The 21934-nt window shown below is 60.7% G+C and overlaps 6 protein-coding genes and 1 pseudogene across 6 annotated transcripts; 3 read left to right on the forward strand and 4 right to left on the reverse strand.

Annotated features, from left to right (window-relative positions):
- Positions 1–12: 12 nt before the first annotated feature.
- ACA1_360310 (Histone-lysine N-methyltransferase) lies at positions 13–1632 on the reverse strand (the record flags this gene model as incomplete). Its single annotated transcript, XM_004352441.1, has 3 exons — positions 13–238; positions 312–895; positions 997–1632. 3 exons carry the CDS (start codon positions 1630–1632, stop codon positions 13–15), a joined length of 1446 nt encoding a protein of 481 aa, XP_004352493.1.
- Positions 1633–1773: 141 nt separating this feature from the next.
- On the forward strand, positions 1774–2520 carry ACA1_360320 (SAP domain containing protein; the record flags this gene model as incomplete). Its single annotated transcript, XM_004352442.1, has 2 exons — positions 1774–2182; positions 2216–2520. 2 exons carry the CDS (start codon positions 1774–1776, stop codon positions 2518–2520), a joined length of 714 nt encoding a protein of 237 aa, XP_004352494.1.
- A 246-nt stretch (positions 2521–2766) lies between these two features.
- On the reverse strand, positions 2767–6115 carry ACA1_360330 (sulfatase domain containing protein; the record flags this gene model as incomplete). The annotated part of the gene is given in 14 exon segments (XM_004352443.1): positions 2767–3100; positions 3198–3310; positions 3412–3807; positions 3894–4015; positions 4100–4222; positions 4233–4256; positions 4397–4518; positions 4601–4800; positions 4925–5017; positions 5097–5266; positions 5384–5540; positions 5586–5924; positions 5953–5969; positions 6049–6115. 14 exon segments carry the CDS (start codon positions 6113–6115, stop codon positions 2767–2769), a joined length of 2277 nt encoding a protein of 758 aa, XP_004352495.1.
- A 268-nt stretch (positions 6116–6383) lies between these two features.
- On the forward strand, positions 6384–14396 carry ACA1_360340 (uncharacterized protein; the record flags this gene model as incomplete). The annotated part of the gene is made up of 25 exons (XM_004352444.1): positions 6384–6495; positions 6563–7044; positions 7135–7514; positions 7583–7721; positions 7795–8008; positions 8105–8284; positions 8373–8483; positions 8587–8721; positions 8793–8887; positions 8978–9086; positions 9160–9278; positions 9414–9535; positions 9649–10006; positions 10076–10381; positions 10557–10807; positions 10961–11201; positions 11293–11733; positions 11812–11921; positions 12000–12233; positions 12303–12721; positions 12797–13132; positions 13233–13411; positions 13519–13798; positions 13892–14201; positions 14294–14396. 25 exons carry the CDS (start codon positions 6384–6386, stop codon positions 14394–14396), a joined length of 5766 nt encoding a protein of 1921 aa, XP_004352496.1.
- Positions 14397–14564: 168 nt separating this feature from the next.
- On the reverse strand, positions 14565–17108 carry ACA1_360350 (glycosyl hydrolase family 20, catalytic domain containing protein; the record flags this gene model as incomplete). Its single annotated transcript, XM_004352445.1, has 10 exons — positions 14565–14634; positions 14726–14865; positions 14941–15024; positions 15104–15169; positions 15249–15623; positions 15703–15862; positions 15939–16058; positions 16161–16237; positions 16315–16396; positions 16507–17108. The coding sequence occupies 10 exons, from the start codon at positions 17106–17108 to the stop codon at positions 14565–14567; spliced, it is 1776 nt and encodes a 591-aa protein (XP_004352497.1).
- A 357-nt stretch (positions 17109–17465) lies between these two features.
- ACA1_360360 (GRAM domain containing protein) lies at positions 17466–19185 on the forward strand (the record flags this gene model as incomplete). The annotated part of the gene is made up of 7 exons (XM_004352446.1): positions 17466–17892; positions 17968–18095; positions 18185–18267; positions 18335–18438; positions 18514–18603; positions 18690–18805; positions 18886–19185. The coding sequence occupies 7 exons, from the start codon at positions 17466–17468 to the stop codon at positions 19183–19185; spliced, it is 1248 nt and encodes a 415-aa protein (XP_004352498.1).
- A 134-nt stretch (positions 19186–19319) lies between these two features.
- Positions 19320–21533, reverse strand: ACA1_360370 (annotated as a pseudogene).
- Between the last annotated feature and the right edge of the window lie 401 nt (positions 21534–21934).

The following is a 21934-nucleotide window of genomic DNA, read 5'->3' on the forward strand; positions in this document are numbered from 1 at the left end:
GTCCATGGTTCTTCATGCGAAGGTGGGTGTCAGTCGGCTTACGTCGATGTCGCGCGTGAAGCCGCACGCCAGACAGTGCTGCCGGCGTGTAGTTGCTCCCTCTTTGGTTTCGTTTTTGTCGCCGCCATTGTCATCGTCGTCTAGACACACGAGCAGCCCGTCGCACTCGCGCTTGTCGTTGGGGCACAGCAGGCACTCCTCCATGTAGCGTTCCACCTCTGCTCCCCGGGCCTCACACCTGTCATGACACGCATGCACACGCACCGCGTGAGTCATTGACTTGCAATGTGTCGAGCACCGCCATTGCGCACCTCTGGCATCGGCAGGCGAAGTGGTAGTGCTGCTGCAGCTCGTCCTGTCTCTCGGGCGTGTCGTCCCGCAGCGGGATGTAGGTCATCGTGAGCTCGTCGCCCGGGTTGAGCGGGCGCAGGGCGCGCAGGGTGAGGTGCTGCCCGTCAAACTGGCGCACGACCGACGGGAAGCAGCTGTGGTTGAACATGGCCGCGCAGTTGTACAGCGCCGAGCCGTAGTTGACCGTCTTCCGCTTCGTGGTCGAGTACCGGGCGAACGTGTTGCTCTCCAGCCGCCCGATGTACTCCACGATCTCGTCCACGTCCAGTCCCTGCAGCACGTCGCTCGTCGCTCGGCCGGACAAGGCCTCCATGATGAGGAAGGCCCGCTGCCGGAAGCGGTTGATGGCCGCGGAGCCGAAGCTGTGCTTGTTGGACATCAGCTCCATGAAGTGGGCGAACGACGTCTCCACCGCGCTACTGGTGTCGCTCCCTTCTCCATTGTTGCCGTCTTCTTCTACGTTGGCCGAGTTTGCTGCGATCCACCGCAGCACCAGAATGCGGATGAGCAGCCGCACCTCGGCCACCTCGTCCACCGAGAACCCCTGCCACCGACGTGAGCATTCCACAAATTCCATGCATCATCCCTGCGAAACAAGTGTGGAGGAGAGGAATGTGAAGAGCGAATGTGTGCGGGTGCACGTACCTTGAGGTTGCAGGTCGTGTGCAGCCGCTGCAGCGCCTCGCACTCGGCCTTGGGGTGCACGAACCGGCCAGAGGGGGTCGGGGTGGCGCAGGCCGCAGAACAGAACGAGACCTGACCGCACCGGGCGCACGTGTGCCGCAGCGCGGCGCCGCCCGGGCCTGCGTTGGGCGCGTAGCGGAAGCAGGCGTGGCAGGCCAGGCCCTGCTGCGGGGCCGCCACCGCCGCGGCAAAGGCCCGCTCGCGGAGCACCACCGCCCCGGCGGCCACGGCCCGTGCCGCAACGGCGTAGCGGCCCCGACCCCGGGCGTAGCGCACCTCTACAGGCCACCCGGCATGCCGCAGCAGTTCGTTGCTGGCCGCCGTCGTTGCCGGCTGACCCTCTTCTTCCTCGTATCCTTCTTCTTCATCAGCTGCAGAACGGCGCTTGGCCTTGCCTCGCTTGCGGCGCCGCGCTTTCTTCTTGCCTCCGCCCTCTACCGTGGGGGCGGGGTCGGTACTGCCCTGGGCCAGTAGTACTGCGGGCTCGGCCGAGACCACAAGGCCACCGCCGCTCGTGGCCGTATCGAAGGCCGTCGGCGCGTCAACGGGCGAAGCGCTGAGCGCGCAGGAGGCTAGGGCCAGCTCTACTGCCGCCATCGCCTTGTGTTTTTTATTGTTTCTGTTTTTCTCAGTTTGCGATTTTCTTATTTTCTCGTTTTCTTTTTGACTCCGAAATTTTACCGCTCATTTTTTCCAATCTTTTTATCTAACTCAAAGATCGGACAGGTTGCGGCAGGTATGGAGGAGGTGGCACGTCTGGACGACGTCTACCGGGGTGGGTTCATCGGCGAGGAGGAGTACCTGCGCCGGCGCCTCCTGCTGCTTCATGTCAGCCGTGATGATGCCGGTGGTGCCAACCCTCCTGCTGCTGGCGGCAACCACCCTACGATCGTCTGGTGTGACAGCCCGCCCGCCCACCCCCAACCCCCAGCAGACCACACCCCCGGCATGCCGCCCCGCAACCGCCACGACCACGACGGACACGGCCCAGAGTGGGCAATCACCACAACGACGTCGGCCGAGAGAGGACTGCGAGGAGACTGGGCCACGACCACGCTGGTGATGGTGGACGAGGAGGGCGAGCGCGCGCTGTATGATGCGGGCCTCGAGGCGAAGGAATGGGGCCACCAGCGACAGACGCTCGAGCGTGCCAGGAGTAGTAGTGGTAGTTGTAGTGCAGGTGGACGGCGAGAAGCAGCTGTGCTGACACCATCATGGCGGCTCCTGGATGAAGAGAGTGAAGATGACGAGGAAACATGGGAAGGTGATGATGGCAACGACGAGGACGATGAAGAGGAGGAGGAGGACACGGACGACGAGGCCTATGAGCGAAGGCACAAGCCCTACGAACGAGGCGAGGTGGCGGCGGGCCTGCTGGAGATGACGATGGCCGAGCTGCGTGAGCTGCTGCGCCAGCGAAGCCTGCCCCAGAGCGGCGTCAAGACCGACCTCGCCCTCCGCCTCGCCCAGTTCTTTGTTCCCTGACATCACAACATTCATGAATGGACATTTTTGTTACAGCGCAACCGCCAACCTTTCTTCTTCTTTCTTTGGTGTTGATTGATAACAAGAGGCAAGAACAAGAGGCCTTTGTTGTGCACAGCGTACGACTGGTGGTGTATTAACATTCGTTCCTTGAACTGGCAAAATAGAACACAATGCTGCGCGAGCGAAGAGAGAAGAGAAAGAGAAAAGGAAAGAAGAGGTCTAGGAGAGAGGGGGAAGGGGGCGTTATTCGTAGGCGGCCTGGTCGACGTCCAAGAAGTGGAACATCTCCCGGCGGTAGTTCTCGCTGAGGGCGTAGAACTGCTTCATCTTGCACCGGCCCTCGGCGATCTCTCGGCCGGCGGCGACGTCCTGCAACACGCGGGCCCACTCGGCGCGCAGCTCCGGCGGCAAGCACAGGCTCTCGTCGTCCCACCGCGTGGCCTTGATCGGCACGAACTCCATGTGCCTGGTCGCGGGGTCGAACCGCGCGACTCGGAACCAGAACTTGAACTCCGTCGTGCCGACCGCGTTGACCTTGTTCTTCTCCGGGAAGTACCGCGCCGAGAACGCGACCATCCTACGATGACAAAGGCACGCGATGAGGTACCAGTCTGGTTCGATGGGGGGGGGGCGTCGTGTGGGCAAAAAAGAAGGGCGGTATTAAGAAACTGTACCGGTCGGCCGTCCAGTCCGGCTGGTCCTTCTTGATGAGGAGAGACTTGCCGTTGCTGTAGGCCTTGGGGTCGATCGGCGGGTTGAGATCCAGGTAGTCCATGAACGTGGGCACCTGGTGGTGGTGGTGGTGGGTGGTGGTGGTCGTGGTGGTGGGTCTCACGCGTAAGCTAACCGCACTCAACACCAGGGGTGGGTGGGGACAGGAGTGCGTACATAGTCGACGTGGGACCCGAGGGCTGGTCGCTGGTACTGGCCCATGTCCTCACCGGGCAGGCAGATGAAGCTGGGGAGGAGGGCCTTCTCGTTCCACCAGGAGCTCTCGCGCTGGCCGTGCCCCTTCTCACCGTGCTCGCCCTCCATGTTGCCGTGGTCGGAGATGAAGAAGACGATGCTCTTTCCGTCGACCATGCCGGCCGCTCGCAGCATCTCCAGCGCGCGGTGGCGGTCCTCGTCCTTCTGGCGGATGATGCGGTTGGAGAACTCGCGCGTGTCGCCCTCCGGATCGCGTTGGTGGTAGTCGGCGGGCAGTGGGTCGGGCACGGGCCGCTTGTGCACGTGCATGAAGAACAGGAACGGCTTCTTGTCCTCCTTCCTTCGATCGATGAATTCCTGTGTGTGTGTGTGTGTTGTGTGTGTGTGTGTGTGTGTCAAAACGACCGCTGCGTGACAGCAGTTGTAATGACTGTAGGGTGTACCTGGGCCTTCTCGAGCATGGCGTAGTTGTCGTTCATGCTGTCGAATTCATCAAAGTTGTTGTAGAGGTTCCTGTTGGGATAGTTCCATGCCGACGTCGCCACAGCGCCACCAATCACGTAACCTGGTCCATGTGGTGCAAAAAGGTGCGTTTAGAGATGAGCGGCCGACCGAGAGCACGACGATTGGGGAGAAAGAGGCCACGCACCGTTCTGCTTGAGGACCTTGTACGCATAGGAGGGGATGTGTCCGACGGCGAACGAGTGGTAGTGGTAGGCGTGGAGGCCGTAGATGAGCGCGAACTGGCCCATCTCGGACACGTGGCCCGAACCTGCGTGCACCTGGGGCGATATGCACTTGTTGTCCTGCACAACGCCATCGACCACCACGCCGTCAGCGGCCCGAACGAAGCGCAGTGCAAAGCGTCCGTCCGGTACCTCGACATATTTCATCAGATGCGGCGAGCGGATGTGCGTGGCGTCGTCGTGTCGCATCGACTCGACACTTATGATGATCACGTTCTTTTTGCGCCGCACCGTTGCGGCCAGCTCCTCGCCCATCAACGGGTAGCCAGCGCCCGGGACCGGCGGGACGGCCGTGTTCGTTCGCGGAATGATCGGGATCAACCTGGACATCGCGAACGGACAGAAGCGTAAAGCGTAAGCGAACGCTAAATGAAGTAGAAGTAGTGGAGATGATGGCGGCGCACCTGTCGATGGGGTTGGGGTCAATGTAGTTGAAGGGCAGCTGGCCGCGGTAGTGTTCGACGTCCTCGTAGATGAAGGCGGTCTGGAAGACGACCAGCAGACCGGTGACCATAATGACCAGGCCCACGCAGAGGAAGAACTTGCGGAGCTTCTGCCTCGTCAGCTTGCGCAAGATCAGGCGCGCCAAGAAGAAGCACGCGGCCTACGGGCGATTGTCCCCCCCCCCACAAAACAACCATCAAATCAGCACGCATTGAAGACGATCCATTTCCTCACCCAGGTGGGTGGTTGGGTGGTTGCTGCCTCTGGGCAGGCTCGATCCGTACCTGACCGAGGAGGAGCAGGGCCACCACGAGCTTGATGTAGGGCCAGTGCTCGGGATCGAGTCCCGCCCCGAGCTCTCGCTGTCGCTCCAAGACCTGAGCGAGGGAAGCGAGTAGTTGAGTTTTTTTCGCTGTTCCATGCGCTGGCATGGCGTAGGAGATATGGAGCCAGTACCTGCTTGATGCCCAAGATCTCGACGAGGTCGAGATCGATGAGGTGCACGGACATGTCGACGAGGAGGCGGCATTCGAGCACGTAGAGCGCCAGCAGTATGATCTCCACCACCGCCAGGACGAACACCGAGACGCAGAGGCTGATGGGGTATCGTCCGCAGCCCTTCACCACTGATCGCACAGACGCTTTACGATTTACAGATATATTAGGCCGGTTCACCTCTTATTACGCAGTTGTGTTGATGGGGCGAAAACTGGTGTGTGTGTTGTGTGTGTGGCCTGCCGTACCAGGGACTTCTGGTGAACTGAGCAGCGCGTTTGTGCAGAGTCGGAAGAAGGAGCGGCAGATGTAAAGGCACAGGTGCAGCACCGCCCAGCTCATGACCCCGGTGAACAGGCAGTGGAAGACCATGTAGTTGAAGTAGCCCAGGTGGTGCATCAGGTACTGCAGTACACACACACACACACACACACCAATGGATGAGATCACGTTGTACTCGAGCATGAAGAGGCGCAAGCCAACCTGTGGGTAGTTGTTCTTGTGCAGCTCGGGATCGTAGTTGTTGATGATGGTACTCAAGCTGAAGACGTAGATGAGGATCTGGATGGTCGAGTTGATAAGGGCCATGATGAAGGTGACGCTACGCGAGTTGCCCAGCAGGACGCCCGCCGCGTGGTCGCAGAACTGACCAAAGGGCGACGTGGCCAGGAAGCCGCCGTCCTGCCCATGCGCTGGTCGGTCGTGCTGTGCCCCGCTGGCGTTGGCTCCGCCGTGCTGAGCCTCCACGTCTCCCCTCAGCTTCTCGGCCTGCTCTTGGCCCTCAGGCACCTGAGGGACGGTAAGCAGCTGCAGGCACTCGAATTCTTTTGGGGGCTGAGATTGATGCAGCGATGGCTAAATAAAATAAAATAAAATAAACAAAAAGTAGAAGATGGAGGTGAAGGGGGAGCACATGCCTTGTCGCTTTTGCCGCTCTCATGCCGTCGCTTGATGAGTCGTTCGTTGGATTCGGAGAACATCTTGGTGGATGGCCCTCCTGTCGCACACAACGAATCGCGTTTACACACACGGCCGACACAAAGCGAACGGAGGCCAGCTGCTTGGCCGTACTTGCAGTTGGTCAAAACAAAGAGAGCCTCTCTGCCACGACAACACCTTCGGCCGGGGTTTCACTGCCCTGCAGAACAGCCGCAACGGCAGCGGACGAAGAACTGAATAAATGTATAAAATAAGAGCAACGAGAAAAGAAAAAATAAATAAAAATAAAATAAAGTGACCCGGGCCGAGATGGACCAGGGGCGAGGCAAGCGGAAGAGGAGCGAGGTCAAGGGTGTGAGTGCAACGCCCGAGCACATGAAAGGTGGGCACCGCAGGAAAAGCTCGGAGGTTGACGTCGATGGTACGTTCCCGATTAATTTGCATTTCTTCTCATCTTCCGATTTTCCGTTAATCTTGGTGTGCCTCAGCGTTCCTACAAGGGATCGCAGATGAAGTGGGCACTGGCGCCACGTCTCTGCTCGCCCCTTCATCTCCCATGCCTGTTCTTCAACGCGAGTCCACCTCGATCTCGTCATCTTCGTCATCTTCATCTTCTTCGGCCAGTGCTGCCGACGCCGAACAGCTCCTGCAGAAGCTGCGCGCCCGCCCTGCCGACGTAAGCCGCTTGGAGAAGATCGAGGCGGCGTGGAAGCTCCACGAGCTGCTGGTACACACCGCCACGGTCGACGCCCCCGTGCCCGCCGGCGGTGCGGTCGCTCTGCCCAGCATGCTCCCGCTCCTCCTGGAGTGGCTGCAGCCCACGCTCGCGCGGTCCGAGCGGTACGTCATGGCGAGCGGAGGCTCTGGCGCTACGCCGACTGCCGCCTCCAAGAAGCAGGCCAAGAAGAAGCAGAAGCAGCACCACGGCGAGGACGAAGATGACGACGCGGCCAAGATCGAGGAGAAAGTGGTCCGTTACCACCTCCTGCGTTCTTCCATCACACACACACACACACACACACACCACACACATAGTGCTAATATCTGTCGATGCGAGCAGACGGAGACTGGACCTCCCCAGTTCTTGGACGAGCGGCACTGGGGCCTGTTCTACGAGCTGTTGGCCCACTCGCCCATCAAGACCATCCCCCTTCGCACGGAGATGCTGCGCGTCATCTCCTCCGCGCTGCTGTGCTGCGTGGGCCTGGCGAGCGCCGAGGCCGGCATCAGCGCGGCCAACCAGGCCCAGATCCTGTCGCTCTCCGCCGACGATCGGCTGGCGATCGTGAAGCGGCTGGAAGCCGTCGTGCAGCTGCTCTCCTCAACCTACTCCCAGTTCTTCACCCCCGCGATGGACAACTACGTGTCCTTCGTGAGCCGGGTGTCACAGGCCCTGATCCACCTGTACGTGCGCCTGGACCCATTGAGCAAGCAGCTACAGTACCCGGGAGTTGGTGGTGGGTCCGACTTGCTTTGCTTTCTCTCATGTGACATGCCAACTCGACCAGTTATTTGGAGCGTCGGGCCGCTTCTCGGCCGGCGAGCCGGGCGGAGAAGGAAATGGAGTCGGTCTGCGTGGCCATCGTTGCCACTGCCCTGAAGAGGTTTCAAGAGGTCAAGCAAACCATCGAAACCAACCAAAAGAAGGTCGGTCACCTCTTCCAATTCTTGGCTGCTTTTGCTTGTGGTGTGTCGCTCACGGTCGACGACGTTTTTGCAGGTCTTCACCACCGTCGTCACCAAGCTCCTCGAGCCTCTGTTGACCCTGCGGAGCCTGATCCTCACGCAAACGAGCGAGGACGACGCCGTTCGCTCGCAAATCAAGCGCTACATCGAAGACATCGTGCTCCACTCTCTGTTCCACCCGGACCACCTGTTCGAATACTCGCTGGCCTTCTCATTGAAGCAGAATGTGGTCACGCCTGCCCCATCAGGTAAGCCCCCACGATCCTATAAGCGCCTCTTCCTCCCAATGAATGTGTCACCCTGCAGCTGACCATGTTAATGGCCATGGCCGTGGCTATGATCAGCTGAGGGCGGCGAGACCAAGAAGCCGGGAAGAGGAAAGAATCGGCAGTCGGGAGGCGCCTATGTGGGAACGATCAGCAATTACCGCAAGCAGCTCTTCGATACGCTGCGAGAGTACAGCGGCCAAGCCAGCGACAAGCAAAAGTCTCAATCCCTTCTGCCACCTGCTCACCGACTGCTCGGTACCGCACGCACGCACGCACGCACGCACGCGTGTTTAACTACAGGCTGGCCATGCTGTTGCTGATGTCTGGCAACGCACCACCGCAGTGCTGCAGAACATTCCGTTGATCTACAAGGGATTTTTGGATACCCTCAAGGCGCTGCTGCTGGCCATCGAGCACAGCCAAGAGAAGCGCGCCGAACGCAAAGACGCCGGAGGTACCACCACGACAAAAAAAAACACTTTTCATCTTCATCTCCTCCTCCGCTGCTCTCTTCATGATTCGCTGATTTTGTTTTATTCTGTCTCTTTTTGCTCCAGCGGCGGACCAATCCATGGACGTCGCCGAGGAGGAGGACAAGAAGCCGCGGCAGTACATGGACTTCCATTTCCTGTTGGAGCTCCATGACATCATCGCGCCGCTGCTGTCACTGCAGAGCGATGCCGGCAATGCGGGTACCCTCACCGCTCTGGCTCTGTACGCCTGTTGGGCGTTGCGGCTAAGACTTGCAATCGGCCAAATGCAGCTGAATTGGCGACCACGGTGAGGATCGTGAGTGAGCTCATGCGGCTGGTGGAGGCCTACCACGTCTACGAACCCACGCAGGACACGGACGATCGGGTACGTCCCTCCCCCCTACAGTACCCACAGGCCCCTGATGTAGTGCTTTCGAGTCTAACCGTGCCCATGGCCATCATCGCGCGCGTGCAGGCCCATTTCCACTTCTTGGAGCGTCTGGCGCATCACGACGTGGGCCTGCTCAAGCAGCTCTTCGCTCACCTCCAGGCGCACCCCGCTCGATTCGACCGAGCCCATCAAGGTACCGTGTTGTCGTCGCTATGCGGGTCCCAACCCTTCAGAAAAGGCCTGATTCGCCCGCCACGTTGTTCCAGATCTCGTCGGTGCCCTGTTCGCCGATCTGCAGCACCTGGGCGGCCTGAGCCACCTGACCCTGTCCGAGCCCATCAAGGACGTGTGGACCATCCTCTGGAACTTGCCCTGGCCCTCGGCGGTACTCGCTCCTGCCTTGCCCGCACACGCGCGCGGTCACACTCTAAGCAGAGCCAACTCATTTCTCTCTCTTTCTCTCTATTGTCACTTCCAGGAAGCGGTACCTGCAGCCTGCGTGGAATTCAGTCGTGCGCAGCTGGCCACCTACAGCAAGCTGCGGCAGCTGGACGTCCTCCTCGAGCAGCTCCTGCCCTCGTTCGTCGCCCACAGCGGCGGCCACGCCCACTACATCATCTCCTCGCGCCAGTTCACCAAACAGTACCCCTACCCGCCGCCGCACCGCCGCACCGCCGCACCACCGCCCCTGCGAGCTTGATCGGCCGACCACTGAATAACTTACATTCCTTGCCCCGCGTGTGCGCCAACGCCAGATTCTATGACTGCGTCATGCAGCTCCCCATGGGCAAGATCGCCTCGATTTGGGAGATTTTCCTGAAGGAGATCCGGACCACGTACGCGGAGCGGCTCCACGAGCTGCTGCCGGCGGCGCAGCAGAAGGGCGAGCGCGGGGCCGAGGCGACGCGCGTCGCCGGCCCGCTCCTGGTCTCGCTATCGTACGTGGTCCACCTCTTCGTCGCGCTCATCGACAGCGTACTCCTGGTCAACACTACTGCGCCCATGGTCCTCGACCTGGTGTCCAAGACCTGCGCCGAGCTGGTCTCCCCTCTCCTGGTGCTGGCCGTCGGCGACCGGTCGGGACAGGCCGCCGCCAAGGCCAAGTCCCCTGCGGTAAGCCCTGTCATCGTGTCAACAACATGGCCATGATTGACTGATTGACTGAAACTTGAACCAACCAAGGGCGGGGCGGACGGGCTGACGGCTTCGCTGGTCCGGGACGCGCTGAACGTGTACAACTCGCTCATCGGGCTGCGCGAGCAGTGCCACCGCTTCCCGTCGACGCGCGTGGTGGCGGGTGGCAAGAAGGGGAGCGCCAAGGCGGCCAAGAATGCTGCCTCGGGGCACACCGTCAGCGACGACGTGCGGGCCAACGGATCGTGCTTCTACCTGCTCCCCGCCAAGGAGCTCAACGCCCTCCCGCTCTCGACCCTCCAGGAGTGGCTCAAGCCCGAGCTGCAGCAGTTCCCCCAACTCCGATTCGTGCTGGTACCCGCCCCTCACCTTCTCAATCACATTCGGACTTGAAGACCACTCGCCGACACACACCACGCACACAACACACAATACACAACACGACACACACACGACACAGAACGTGCTACGGATCCAGCACCTTCGGCGGTTGCACACGTTCGCCAGCCTGTATGCGCTGCGCGATCAGCCATCGGCCGCCTCCGCCAGGGAGCCGGCCAAGGAGGCCGACGCCCAGATCGCGACCCTTCTCCAGGAGCTGCGGCGCGCCATGGAGGGCGCCAGCGCGGGTCTGTTCCACGAGCTCGACCTGGCGCTGCCACCCACGAACGACACAGGTGCAGCGGCCGCGCACTGGAACGGGATGATGGCCTCCATCAGCGGCGCGACCTACGCCGTAGCCTTGTGGAAGCTCGTGGCCGAGAACGTAGACATCCTCTCGTACGTGCCTGCCACACACGCGCAGTGTTAGGCTGCAGCCTGTCTGGTCTGGAGTCTCTAATAAGGTGTGTGGGGTGTGTGTGTGTGTGTGTGTGTGTGTGTGTGTGTGTGTGTGTGTGTGTGTGTGTGTGTGTGTGTGTGTGTGATTTGTAGGTTGTACGCTGCGGAGGAGCACCTGCGCCTGTTCCTGCGCGTTCTGCTGGTGGACAGCACGCCCTCGGTGCGCTCGACTGCTACAGCAGACGACTCGCGGGGCATGATCACGCTCGAGCTGGTCTCCTGCGCCCTCCTGAGCAAGACCTCCTTCTACGAGCTCCCGCGGCTGGCCAACAGCTGCGCGCCCGTGCTCGTGGGTGCCATCGAGACCACCCTCCGCCACACAATCCCCAATCTGGTACGCCGCACACACCGAACCCGTTCTTCCCATAATCGCACGCGCTGACTTCGTGTGCGTGTGCGTGTGCGGTGGTGTGCGTGTGCGACAGGCCAAGGATACGCAGCTCGCAGGTGCGGTGAAGCTGCTGCGCGCCATGCGCGAGGCCACGGAAGAGGACGAAAGCGACATCGCGCGCCAATTCGCCGCGCTCTTCGCCGATGCCGCTCACCGATCGCGGGCCTCAGCGCAGGGCGGCCGTTTCGAGCCCGCGTTGGCCCGCGCGGGCCTGCTCAAGCTGCGGGACGTGCTCGAGCTCGTGCTCGCCCTCCCCTCGACCTACCTCGCCCAGGAGGCCAAGGAGCGGAGCAGCACCGCCGTGCTCGTGCTCGACTGGGTCCTCCACGCGCTGCTCCCGGCTGCCCACAACGACAACGCCATGCAGGCAGACAACGAGGAATGCGAGGAATCCGTGCAGCAGGCGGCGCTCGCCGTGAGCAGCACGTGCCGGCGCTACCTGGCCGCCATGCTCCGCACTCCTCGACCCGAGACGGTACCCTTGGCCAGCCACCACCCATCATTCATTCATTCATTCAGCCCTTGAGCCTAACTCCCCAAAATGTCAATGCAGACGGTGCTGTCGAACGCGGTGGTCAGCTGGCTGCACAGCTCCCTGCGCGGGCTCGAGAAGATGCGGCCGCTCCTGACCCACACGCTCGACGTCGTGGCCATCCACATCAGGTACGTACAGCTCAGTTGACTGCCGCCCAAACGAAATGAAACCAAACGTTTCGTTTTGCTACAAATTTTGGGTTGTAGGAACGAGCTGAGGCGACCAGAGCGAGCGCGCCGAGAGAAGCTCGAGGAGGTGCTGGCGTCAGTGGCGGACTCGATCGCGGCCGAGGAGGAAGAGGAGGAGGGCATGACCACGGACGGCCTGCAGGAGATACGGAAGGTGCTCCTGCCCCTGGGCTGCATCACCAACGCCGTCAAGGCCCTCGTCGACGAGTACTCCGAGCGGCTCGGCACCCCCGAACAGCGCAAGCGGCTCAAGTACTTACCGCCTCCCCCTGACCGCACACGCACACGACCGCACACGCACGCTGACACTCGCATGTGCAGACATGCGTCGTTGATCGAAGGGAACGGTCAGTCGAAGCAGCAGCAGCAGCAGCCGGGTATGGTGATCGAGGACACGTGCGTGGTGTTTGTGGACCGCGCCGAGGAGCTGCTGCTGCGGCTGCTCGACGAACAGCCGCTGTCGGCCTACCTCTCCCTGTCGGCCAGCACCGTCGACACGCTGCTCCGTTCGAGCGACCGCGACCTGCAGACCACCGCCCAGGACTACTTCGGCCACCTGCTCGCCCTCATGGAGCAGGTCCTGGCCTTCCGCCACATCGAATCGTTCCGGCGCACCACCGCCCGCCAGCAGCAGCAACCGCAGCGCGAGGCCCGCACGCGGACCGTGTTCTCCGAGATCGGCCGGTTCGCGTCCCTCGCCTTCCAGGTCCTCGCCGCTGGTGCCACCCATGAACGCTCCGGTACGTGTCGTGTCGTTGTGTCGTTGTGTGTGTCGTGTGTGTCGTTGCGTGTGTCTGATGGGTTGGGTGATGCAGGCAACGAGGAGGTGCTGCGGGGCAAGGCGCTGCGCTTCGTGGAGTACCTGTGCCGCAACATGCACAGTCTGGAGCCGCAGCCCGGGCGGGCCACCTTCGCTCGCTTTTTCGCCATGCTGAGCCACCTCATGCAGCTCTACACCACCGCGTCGGGTCCCGCGGGGCTCGCCGAGTTCGCGAAGAAGGTGGAGGCCTGCTACATCGACCTCCTGTGCAACTCGCCCGCGCCGTACGTGGCGCTGGTCGCGCGGGCGCTGCCCACGGAGCTCGCGTCCGCCCAGCTGCCCCGCCTCATCGCCACTGCCAACACCACCCTCACGCTCTTCGCCATGAACGGTACCACCGCCACCACGCTCTAGCTTCTCCCGCACACTCATCTCACACTTACGACCGCACACGCACATATGCGCACACGCACTCGCACACGCATACACAGAATCGCGTGTGTTGCGCGAGTTCGAGGGGGTGGCCCCTACGATTGTGCACAAGCTGGTGGATCTGATCGGCTGGTGCGGCCTCCAGCTGACGCCCACCACGAGCGCCGCACGAGGGGCCGATCTCGTGCACCTCATCAGCACCGCGCTTACCATCATCACCCACATCATCACCAACCGAGTACGTGCGTGGTCCGTTGTGTGTGCGGTTGTGTGTGTGTGTGTGTGTGTGTGTGTGTGTGTGTGTGTGTGTGTGTGTGTGTGTGTGTGTGTGTGTGTGCTAAACAGCTTCGATTGCAGTTGTTCAAGATCGACACGCACACGATCTCGCGCGTGTTGGGCGCCATGTCGGTGTTCTCGGTGCCCCGTAGGCGCTGGGCCTTTGCCGAGCTGGAGCTGGCGCACGTGCACCCGGCGGTGCGGCAGCAGGCCAAGAAGAAGGCGCCCGTCACCGACTTTTTGCCCGAGCGGCTCTTCCTCTCCTTCTACTCGTTCCTCTACCGACTCCTCAAGATCCGATACAAGCAGACCTTCAACTGCATGCCCCTCTTCCTCCTTAACATCCGCGGTACGACACACACGACACACACACGACACACACACGACACACACACACACACGTACTACTTTTTTGGCTCACATTGGGCGGTGCTTGGGCCAGACTTGCTGTCGAGCGTGTTCATGGCGGAGCAGAGCGCCTTGCAGTCGGGCCGAGGGACGTCGGGTCGAGCGGCGGCCACCGAGCGGAGCGGTGGTGGTGGTGGCGGTGGTCACCAGCAGGTGGCGTGTACGGAGAACCTGGCGCGGCTGCTGGAGGAGATGAGCAAGCACCCGAAGCAGTTCAACAAATACGTGGCCCAGCTGCTCGTGCAGTACATCCAACTCACCGAGGTCAACCCGCTCTCGCCCGCCACCAAGCAAGCCCTCCTGCCCGGCATCTACGCCCTCCTCGACATCTGCAGCGAATTCGAGTACGCCACGCACCGCACACGACACGACACACGCCATAAATGAAGACACACATGAATCATGACACAACTAACTCATCCGTGCCCCGTTGCAGGTACAAGGTGATCAGCCGACAAGTGGACGAGACGGGCCGGGCGATCTTCAAGAAGCTGTTCGAGGAGTACCACCGCGACTGGAAGTTCCAGGGCAAGGTCTAGGCCTTGCATTTTTTACACCAAATTAATAACAAACCAATCAAGTGGGTGGGCCTTAGCCTTTCCGTCGAAAGATGGTTACAGCGCTACAGATTGGCATTTCTTTTCATTCTTTTTGGGCAGGGCTATGTACAAACTCCATTTGGGGGGGGGAGCTGAAGGTCCTATCTACTAGTCCCTGCGGTGCTGCGGGGGCAAGGGGCAGTAGTCCAGCATGACAGGCCCAGCCCCGATTCCGCGTCTGCGCAGAAGAACACCACGCGGCACATTGCGTGTGAGCCAAAGCAAGAAAAGATGAAAGGAGGAGAGGCGGGGGAGTAGAGGGAAAGTACCTGGCAAGCGAGTTGCAGCGGAAATTGACGAGGCGAGGGCGGGCGGCAGAGGCATCGTTTACACGCGCAGCCGACCACAGCCTCTCGGCGATGGCCGCAGCTCTGGGCCAGATGCGCGAGTCGATGTTGGTTTCGTCCACCTGCACGGTCGTCAGAGAGAGAGAAGTTAACCTACAGCAGCATCGGAAACCACCAGACACAGTTCTCGGCCGTACGTTTTCACCCCACATACACCCTTCGCCGCCGAGCATCATCGCTTCTTGCGCTTCGGTGAGGTTCAGCCCGCGGAACGGTTCGGCCTGTGACCAGCACCACCGGGAGGAGATCAATCTCTGCGCGAGCAATGCATGCATCATGAAGTAGAAGAGGCACACGTACAGCATACAGGGCCATCCACGTGTCGACCCACTCGTAGAACGTCTTCTTGGGCGCCATGCCGGGTGTCTAGGACGAAAAATACGCGACATGGAGATCAGCTTGTACGACATCGAAGTGAATGGGTGGGCCACGGGCGGGAGCGCACCTGCTGGTCGAGGTACCAGGGGTAGGCCCAGATGGTGCGGTAGCCGGTATCGATGATGCGGCGCAAGGTGTCCTGGTCGAGCCACACCTCGACCACCGTCTCCGGGTGGGCCAGGCGCTGCCAGTTGTCGTCCCACACGTCCTGCCACACCACCATCGTGCGGTTGACGTAGGGCGGGAGCGACGGGTCCTGCCGACCCATCGGCGGGCGCACCCGGCCGTTGGCCGTCGCCTCCGAGGGCTGCACGATCGAGCCCAGCCGCTTCTCAAAGTAGGCGAACATGCGGTACGGGTCCGTGATGTTGTGGTGTTCGAGGAACCACTGCTTGATCTTGGGGTCCTTCACCCAACAGTCCACCGCCACCTCATCACCGCCCTGTCATATCGATCGGCAGTGGGGTGATGTGAGTTTCACTCAACTGGTGCGTTGGTAATGGAGTGGGGAGCGGGCGCACGGTGTGAACGAATTCGTCGGGGAAGATCTGGGCCATCTCGGCGATGAAGCCCAGGAGGAAGTCGTAGACCCGGTCCGAGGCGATGTTGAGCGGAACCATGTTGGGGTCGGTCGTGTAGGTCGGGCAGTGGGCCACCATGTAGGGGTACCCGGCTCCGAAGCTGGACCCACACGGTTGTGTTTAGAACTGCCGATTGGAGCCATAGTGAAAATGGGCAGGTGGAGAGGGCGACGAACCCGTAGGCGTGGCCGGGCATCTCCCATTCGGGCACCACCCGGATGCCTCGCTCCCAGGCGTAACGCACCACCTCACGCAAGTCGCTGTGACTGTACACAGCCTTCTTCCCCCACGCGGCCCTGTGGTTGATTGATTGATTGACATCAGAGGTAAGAGGTGATGGTCATGCTGAGAGCCTCAAGAGGCGCCGTCAAGTGAAGATAGGAGGAAGCGATCTGTACTTGGTGAGGTTGGGGTAGAGCGTGGACTCAACGGGAAACGACTGCCCGTCGGTGGCGTGGAGGTGGAGCACGTTGAACTGTGCCAAGGTAGGCGATCGATCTCTGTTAGGGGCGCGTACGCCCAAAAGAAGAAGACTGGAGGGACTAGCCGTACCTTGTTGTAGGACATTGCATCGAGAGTGCGCTTGATGGCGTACGTGGGCAAGTAGTGACGCGACACATCGATCAGCAAACCTCTGCAAAAACAATCGTCAGTCGCGTGAGTTCCAAACACTTCCAAACACGACTCACGACACACACACTCTCTCTTAACGCTTCCAGTTGCTGACGAGTCGGAGTAGTGTACCGCCAGGGGAAGCGAGGCCAGTCGATGATGTTGATGGGGAGGTCGGGAATGGAGTAGGTCTCGCTTGCGTCGTTCCAGCGGATGAGCTGCGAGAAGGTCTCCAGGCCGCGTAGCGCGCCCCATACGGTGCCCGCCTTCAGGGTGGCCTCCCACGGGCTCCCGTGGCTGGAGGGGGGTTGAGGCACCAGAAGCATGTAGGACTCTTGCATGCCCAGGCCCAGGTTGGTGTCGTTGTCGTCGCTTACCGCTACGTTGAGGGTCAAGCGCTGCTTGATGGGGTCGTGGCGGGTGGGGAACGGGAAGAAGAGCTGCTGGTGTTGGTACCGCTGGATGGCGGCGTTGAGCGCGGTCGACTCGGAGGCGGTGATCACCTCGAAGCCCAGGGGCGACAGGTCGGCCTGGTGCTGGCCGCCCTGGACGATCTGCGGCTGGGGCCACAGGCCAGTCAGGCCGCCCCCGCCACGCCAGGCCGGGAACGACGTAGAGACCAGCTCTGGCATCGATGACTGGGGGCGCATGGGGCGGGGAGGCGCCGCCTCAGACCAGCCCAGGCCCGCCAGCACCAGCACCAGCAGCGCTACACAAGCAAGGAGCCGCGGCATGTAGAGGAGTAAGGGGTCTTACTGTTTGGCTCTTGGAGAAGAAGGAAGAGGGCAAGAGGTTGGTGGCTTGGGTGGGGCTGCGTGGGTGAGAGGTGCGTGACCCCGTGGGTGACAAGTAGACAGAAGAGACGGCGTTGAGCCACCAACCACAACGCTGGCATCCGCGGAAGACGGAGTTCAGCGGTTTCTTTGTTTTTCCCTTTATTTCAGCCTAAATTTCCTCGAGATTATTTTGGTAAAGAAGAAGGTGCGGCCAACGTTTCGATCAGAAGTCGGAAAGAGCAACTTATCATACTACTGTACTTACGCGCAAGAAGTTGCTATCACGTGAAAGACCGTTTTTTTCGAGCCGTAGAGATGAATTTCATCTCTCATCTGCTGGCGAGTAAGGGCGACAGGGGGTCTGCCGAGCGCCCTGTCGCTGCAGGCCCCTTTCCGCCGGCTCACAAGAACTCCTCCACCACAGCTTCTCCCGAACCTTCTCCTCCCGTCTCGCCCCGATTCAAATCGCCACCAGCCGCATCTTCAACAACACCGGCCGGTGCTATCTCGCCACGGGGCCGGCCCACTGCAGAGGACCACCATCTACAGCAGCAGCACGGAGCTCCAACGGCCGCCGTGCCCACCAATGTAGGGCACGACGGCGAGGTCGAGAAGCTGGTCAAGGTCCTGCGAACTCAGCTGCACGCCCTGAAGAAGGAACGAGCGGCGCAGGACGCCCGCTACGTGGCCCTCGCCACCAAGCACCAGGAGGACAAGGAGCTGCACGAGGCCTCCCTCGACCGTACGTTACCTTATTCATAGCGTCTACGAGTGTATGGTGCGGTGTGTGATGAGCTGATCGTGCTTAACACACCAGAGCTCCGACAACACATGGCACACATGAACGACAGCTTGGCGCTCCTGCGGGAGGACAGAGAGCTCCTCAACAGAGACGTGCTGGTGGAGCGTGAGGCCAACAAAAAGCTGACCGAGGAAAACGACCAGGTACGAAGGGCTGCTCTGCCATCAGTATAGCAACGACCACCGATCTGCATATTCAGGAAACTCACCGCTCGTGTGTGTAAAACAAACAGCTCAAGATACATCAGGGCGAACTAAGCAGACACCACAAGGAGTTGGAGGACCAACTGGCTACCATGGCTGCGAGCGAACTGACGTACGTGTTCGCCTGCATGATGTTCTTTCGACACCGCGTGCTTGTGCTTACACAGTCGTGCCCACAGTGCTCGCAATTTTGCGGCCAACACGCGATCAATCGAAGACGCGCAGACCGACGCTACCTTCCGACAGCGATTCAACCTCCCTGCGACCGAGTTCCCCATCATCAGTACTGATGACCGTGTTCCCTTTGTCTTTCCTGTGCCTTGGTTTCCTCACACAAGTCCACCGCCACCACTCGCAGGCTACTATTGCTGCCACAAGCACATCTATCATGGCTGGCTCTACATCACGCCAGCCTACGTGTGCTTCGAGCCTGCGCTTCTGTCTAAGGGTACTACTTCTCTACTAGGCCCGGCACTTTTTCTTATGCCCTCCGCCTCCTCGGCTCACCAGTGTGATGTTTGACTTGATCTACAGAGAGTTCGCGTATCACGACACCACTGACCTCCATCACGACGCTCGCCAAGGTACGAGGGTTCAAGTACATACCGGGCACAGACAACGCCCTCATATTCAAGCTGAAGAGCGGAGTAGTGCGTATTCCTCGTCGCTCTCGTTTCTCGCCTTCATTGGCCCACACACCAAGTGCTCACCATCACGGTTCGCTACATAGGAGTACTTCTTCAACAACTTCACGCACAGGGACAGCGTGATCGCCAATGTGGTGCATCAGGCGGCCAAGTTCGGGCACCGCATCCAGTCGCAGGACGAGAAGCAGATCCCGGACGAGGGCAAAGCGCCCAAGAGGCCCTCTGACGGCGTCGAGCCCCCCGCTAGCTTTGGCTCCTTGGGCCAGTCCAAGGACACCGACTCGCTGCCGCGCCCTTCCTCTAACTCCTTCGACCACAGCAACGTTGTCCCACTCCCTCGGGTCTCCCATCAGCGCCCTCGGTCCCTCAGCGACGTAGGCTGATGCCTCACCATCACCATCATCATCAGCATCAGCTTGTTCGTGTATAGAACATGAGGGTGTCGTGGTGTGAACCAAGATATTTACAGCAATCATTCAACAACTACTACAACATCGACTAGTACGTGACAGTGGCTCTACCATACGCCCACGCGTGTCTTCTTGTCGCGGTAGATGGCGGGCTGCTCGGGGCCGGAGTCGGTGCCTTCAAGGCCGGCGATGTGGCGCCGGGCGGCTTGGGCGAGCTGCTCGTTGGTGGGGAAGACGTGTGGGTAGTTGTTGTGGCCGTCCGGGCAGCTGGCTTTGGACCACAGCACCGTTCCGTCCTCGAGGGTGATCTCGAAGGCGGCCAGGCGGGGCATGTGCGGGTTGCCCACCACTTGGATGCGGGGCGACAGAGACTCCAACAGGCGCTTCTTCTCCAGGAATAGGGTCTTGTAGCCGCAGTTGGTGCTGCACACAGATCGCCGCGTTGTCAGCATCAACGAAGCAGGTTCATGCGTCAGCAGCTCCAAGGCCTGGGCACGCACCAGTACTCGAAGAAGACCTTCACCTTATCTTCGCCTTCGACCTCCTTCCCCTTGCCGGAGGAGTCCTCCTTGAGACTGACTTCGGCCTCCTCTTCGGAGGCGTTCTGCTTCACCTGGTCGACGTGGGGCAGCTCGGCGAGCTCGGTGAGACTGGGCACGTAGTAGTAGTTGCACTCCACAGCCTTGGTGATCTTGAACATGTTGTCCACACTCCCGTCCGCCTGCGCGCACGTAAGGTGGTTGGATTCAAGGCTGGTCAGAGGTGCGTACATTGTGATGAGCATGATAGATGCCGGCATACCTCATAGTGTCCGCACATGCGGTTCAGAGGTGTCGATCTCCGAGAGGAAGCGAGCGTAGGCCGTGAAGAAGAGGCCCTCCTCCGTCGGCCTGCGGTATGGGTAGGCCTGCGGTGCCGACCTCATGTCAGAGAGCGCAAACGTAGAAGGGAGTGTAAGAGAGATGCAAGGTGTGGAACCTGGCGCATCATGGAACCGAAGGCTCGGGCGACGTGCGAGCGCGGCGGCATGCCCTCCACCGAGGCGAACTCGTCTTCGCCGCCCTCGCCAAGCCTGGGATTCTCCGGGCGGTGGTCGTAGCCGTGGTGCGGCCTCACTCGCGTGTAGTCGCGTCCGATGATCTCGCTCTTCTCCTCGTCCGGCATACCGAAGAACTTGGGGAGGTTGTGGACGAAGCGGCCGGCAAACATGTAGGTACCGCCCACGTGCTTTTCGTCGTTGGGGTGGTCGTCGGGGAAGATCGCCACCTCGTCGGCGATGGCTCGAAGCAAGTGGTCCGGGTTGCGTGTGCCGTCCACGAAACTGTATCCAAGCCTGGGTTAGATGTTGGCGTGGTGGGGGGCACTGCAACTGGGCAAGTGAACCGCACCCAGTGAGGTCGCGACCTCCGTAGGGCGGCTGGCCCATGTAACCGAAGCCCTGGGTGTACTCGGACGACGCCACGTTGGCACCGAACGCCTGCAGCACTTGCTTCGTGACTTCGTAGCAAGCGTCCGCGCGCTTGGACTTCACCATGAGGATCAACTGGCCGCCTATGGAATGGTGTGAAGCAAGGGTCAAACTGTTGCCTTTTGCAGGACAAGAAGCAGTAGAAAGGTGCACCTTGGATGGTGGGAAGCAGCACTTCGCCAGAATCGCCAGCACACTTGTCGGTAAAGGCCACAAGCTCTTCGGGCGGCGAGGCGTCCCAACTACGCCATAGGCGCGCGGACACGCCGACCAGGGAGCTCACGAGGGCCTCCTCACCGGCCACCAGGCCAACTTGCGCGGTGATGCTCGGGATCTGGCTGATGGCCTTACGCACCTCCTCGTCGTCGAAGTCCTCCGTCAGTGTGACTGCAATGCACCACCAAACCGCATGATAACTGTCAGCCACTGTTGTACTGGAGCAATGGAAGTGTTGTGCGTACTCCAGGAGAAGGCGGCGTTGTCGATGGATCCCTTGGACACTACGGCACGCTGGGTGTTGGTAACGTAGGGCACTGTTTCGAAGTGGCGAGCGGGCCAGCCGCTCCCATCCACAGGCCTCAGGTTGGGGCAACCACACTGGAGCAGAACCAATGAAGCCAAGGTAAGCAAATCCAAGGAGAGAATGCTGGAGATCGCGCTGTACCTCGATGTGCAGGTTGTAGGAGTGCTCGTCCAGGCCTACGAAGCCGCAGCTGCACATCACCCGCCCTTCTTCATCCTCCTGCTCGCGTAGGTGGAGTTCCCGCTTCTTCCTCTGCTCTGAAGGCTGCACCACACGCACCTCCACCGCCTCTTCCGCTTCTCTCGCCTGGGTGGGTGCTTGGTTGCCCATGTTGTGAACTACTTGACCTACGTGTTTGTGCTAATGTTGTGCTGTGCTGTGCTGTGCTGTGCTTTGCCGAGTTCAGCGCAGGGACACGAACGATAGCGTTGCCTTCCACCTTTCGGCGCACATACCAAACATTTTATGCCGACTGCTCTCAAAAATTCGAAACAGGTTTAGAAAAAAGGCGGGATTGTGGGTGATTGGTGTGGGTTCTGTAACGGTGGTGAGCACATGGAATGACATCGTTCATTTACGATTTGCTGGCCCTTCTGCATCGTAAGTTACGTGGGATGGAAGACGAGGCGGAGAAAGAGGGGCAGGGCAGAAAGCGCAGGGGGGAGGACAACGAACTGGGAGCCGATCTTGGTGTCGATGATGCCAGCCCAAAACGATTGAAGCAGGAGCCC

Source organism: Acanthamoeba castellanii (genome assembly GCF_000313135.1).
Source record: "Acanthamoeba castellanii str. Neff unplaced genomic scaffold scf7180000084622, whole genome shotgun sequence".
In the NCBI taxonomy this organism is placed as follows: domain Eukaryota; phylum Discosea; order Longamoebia; family Acanthamoebidae; genus Acanthamoeba; species Acanthamoeba castellanii.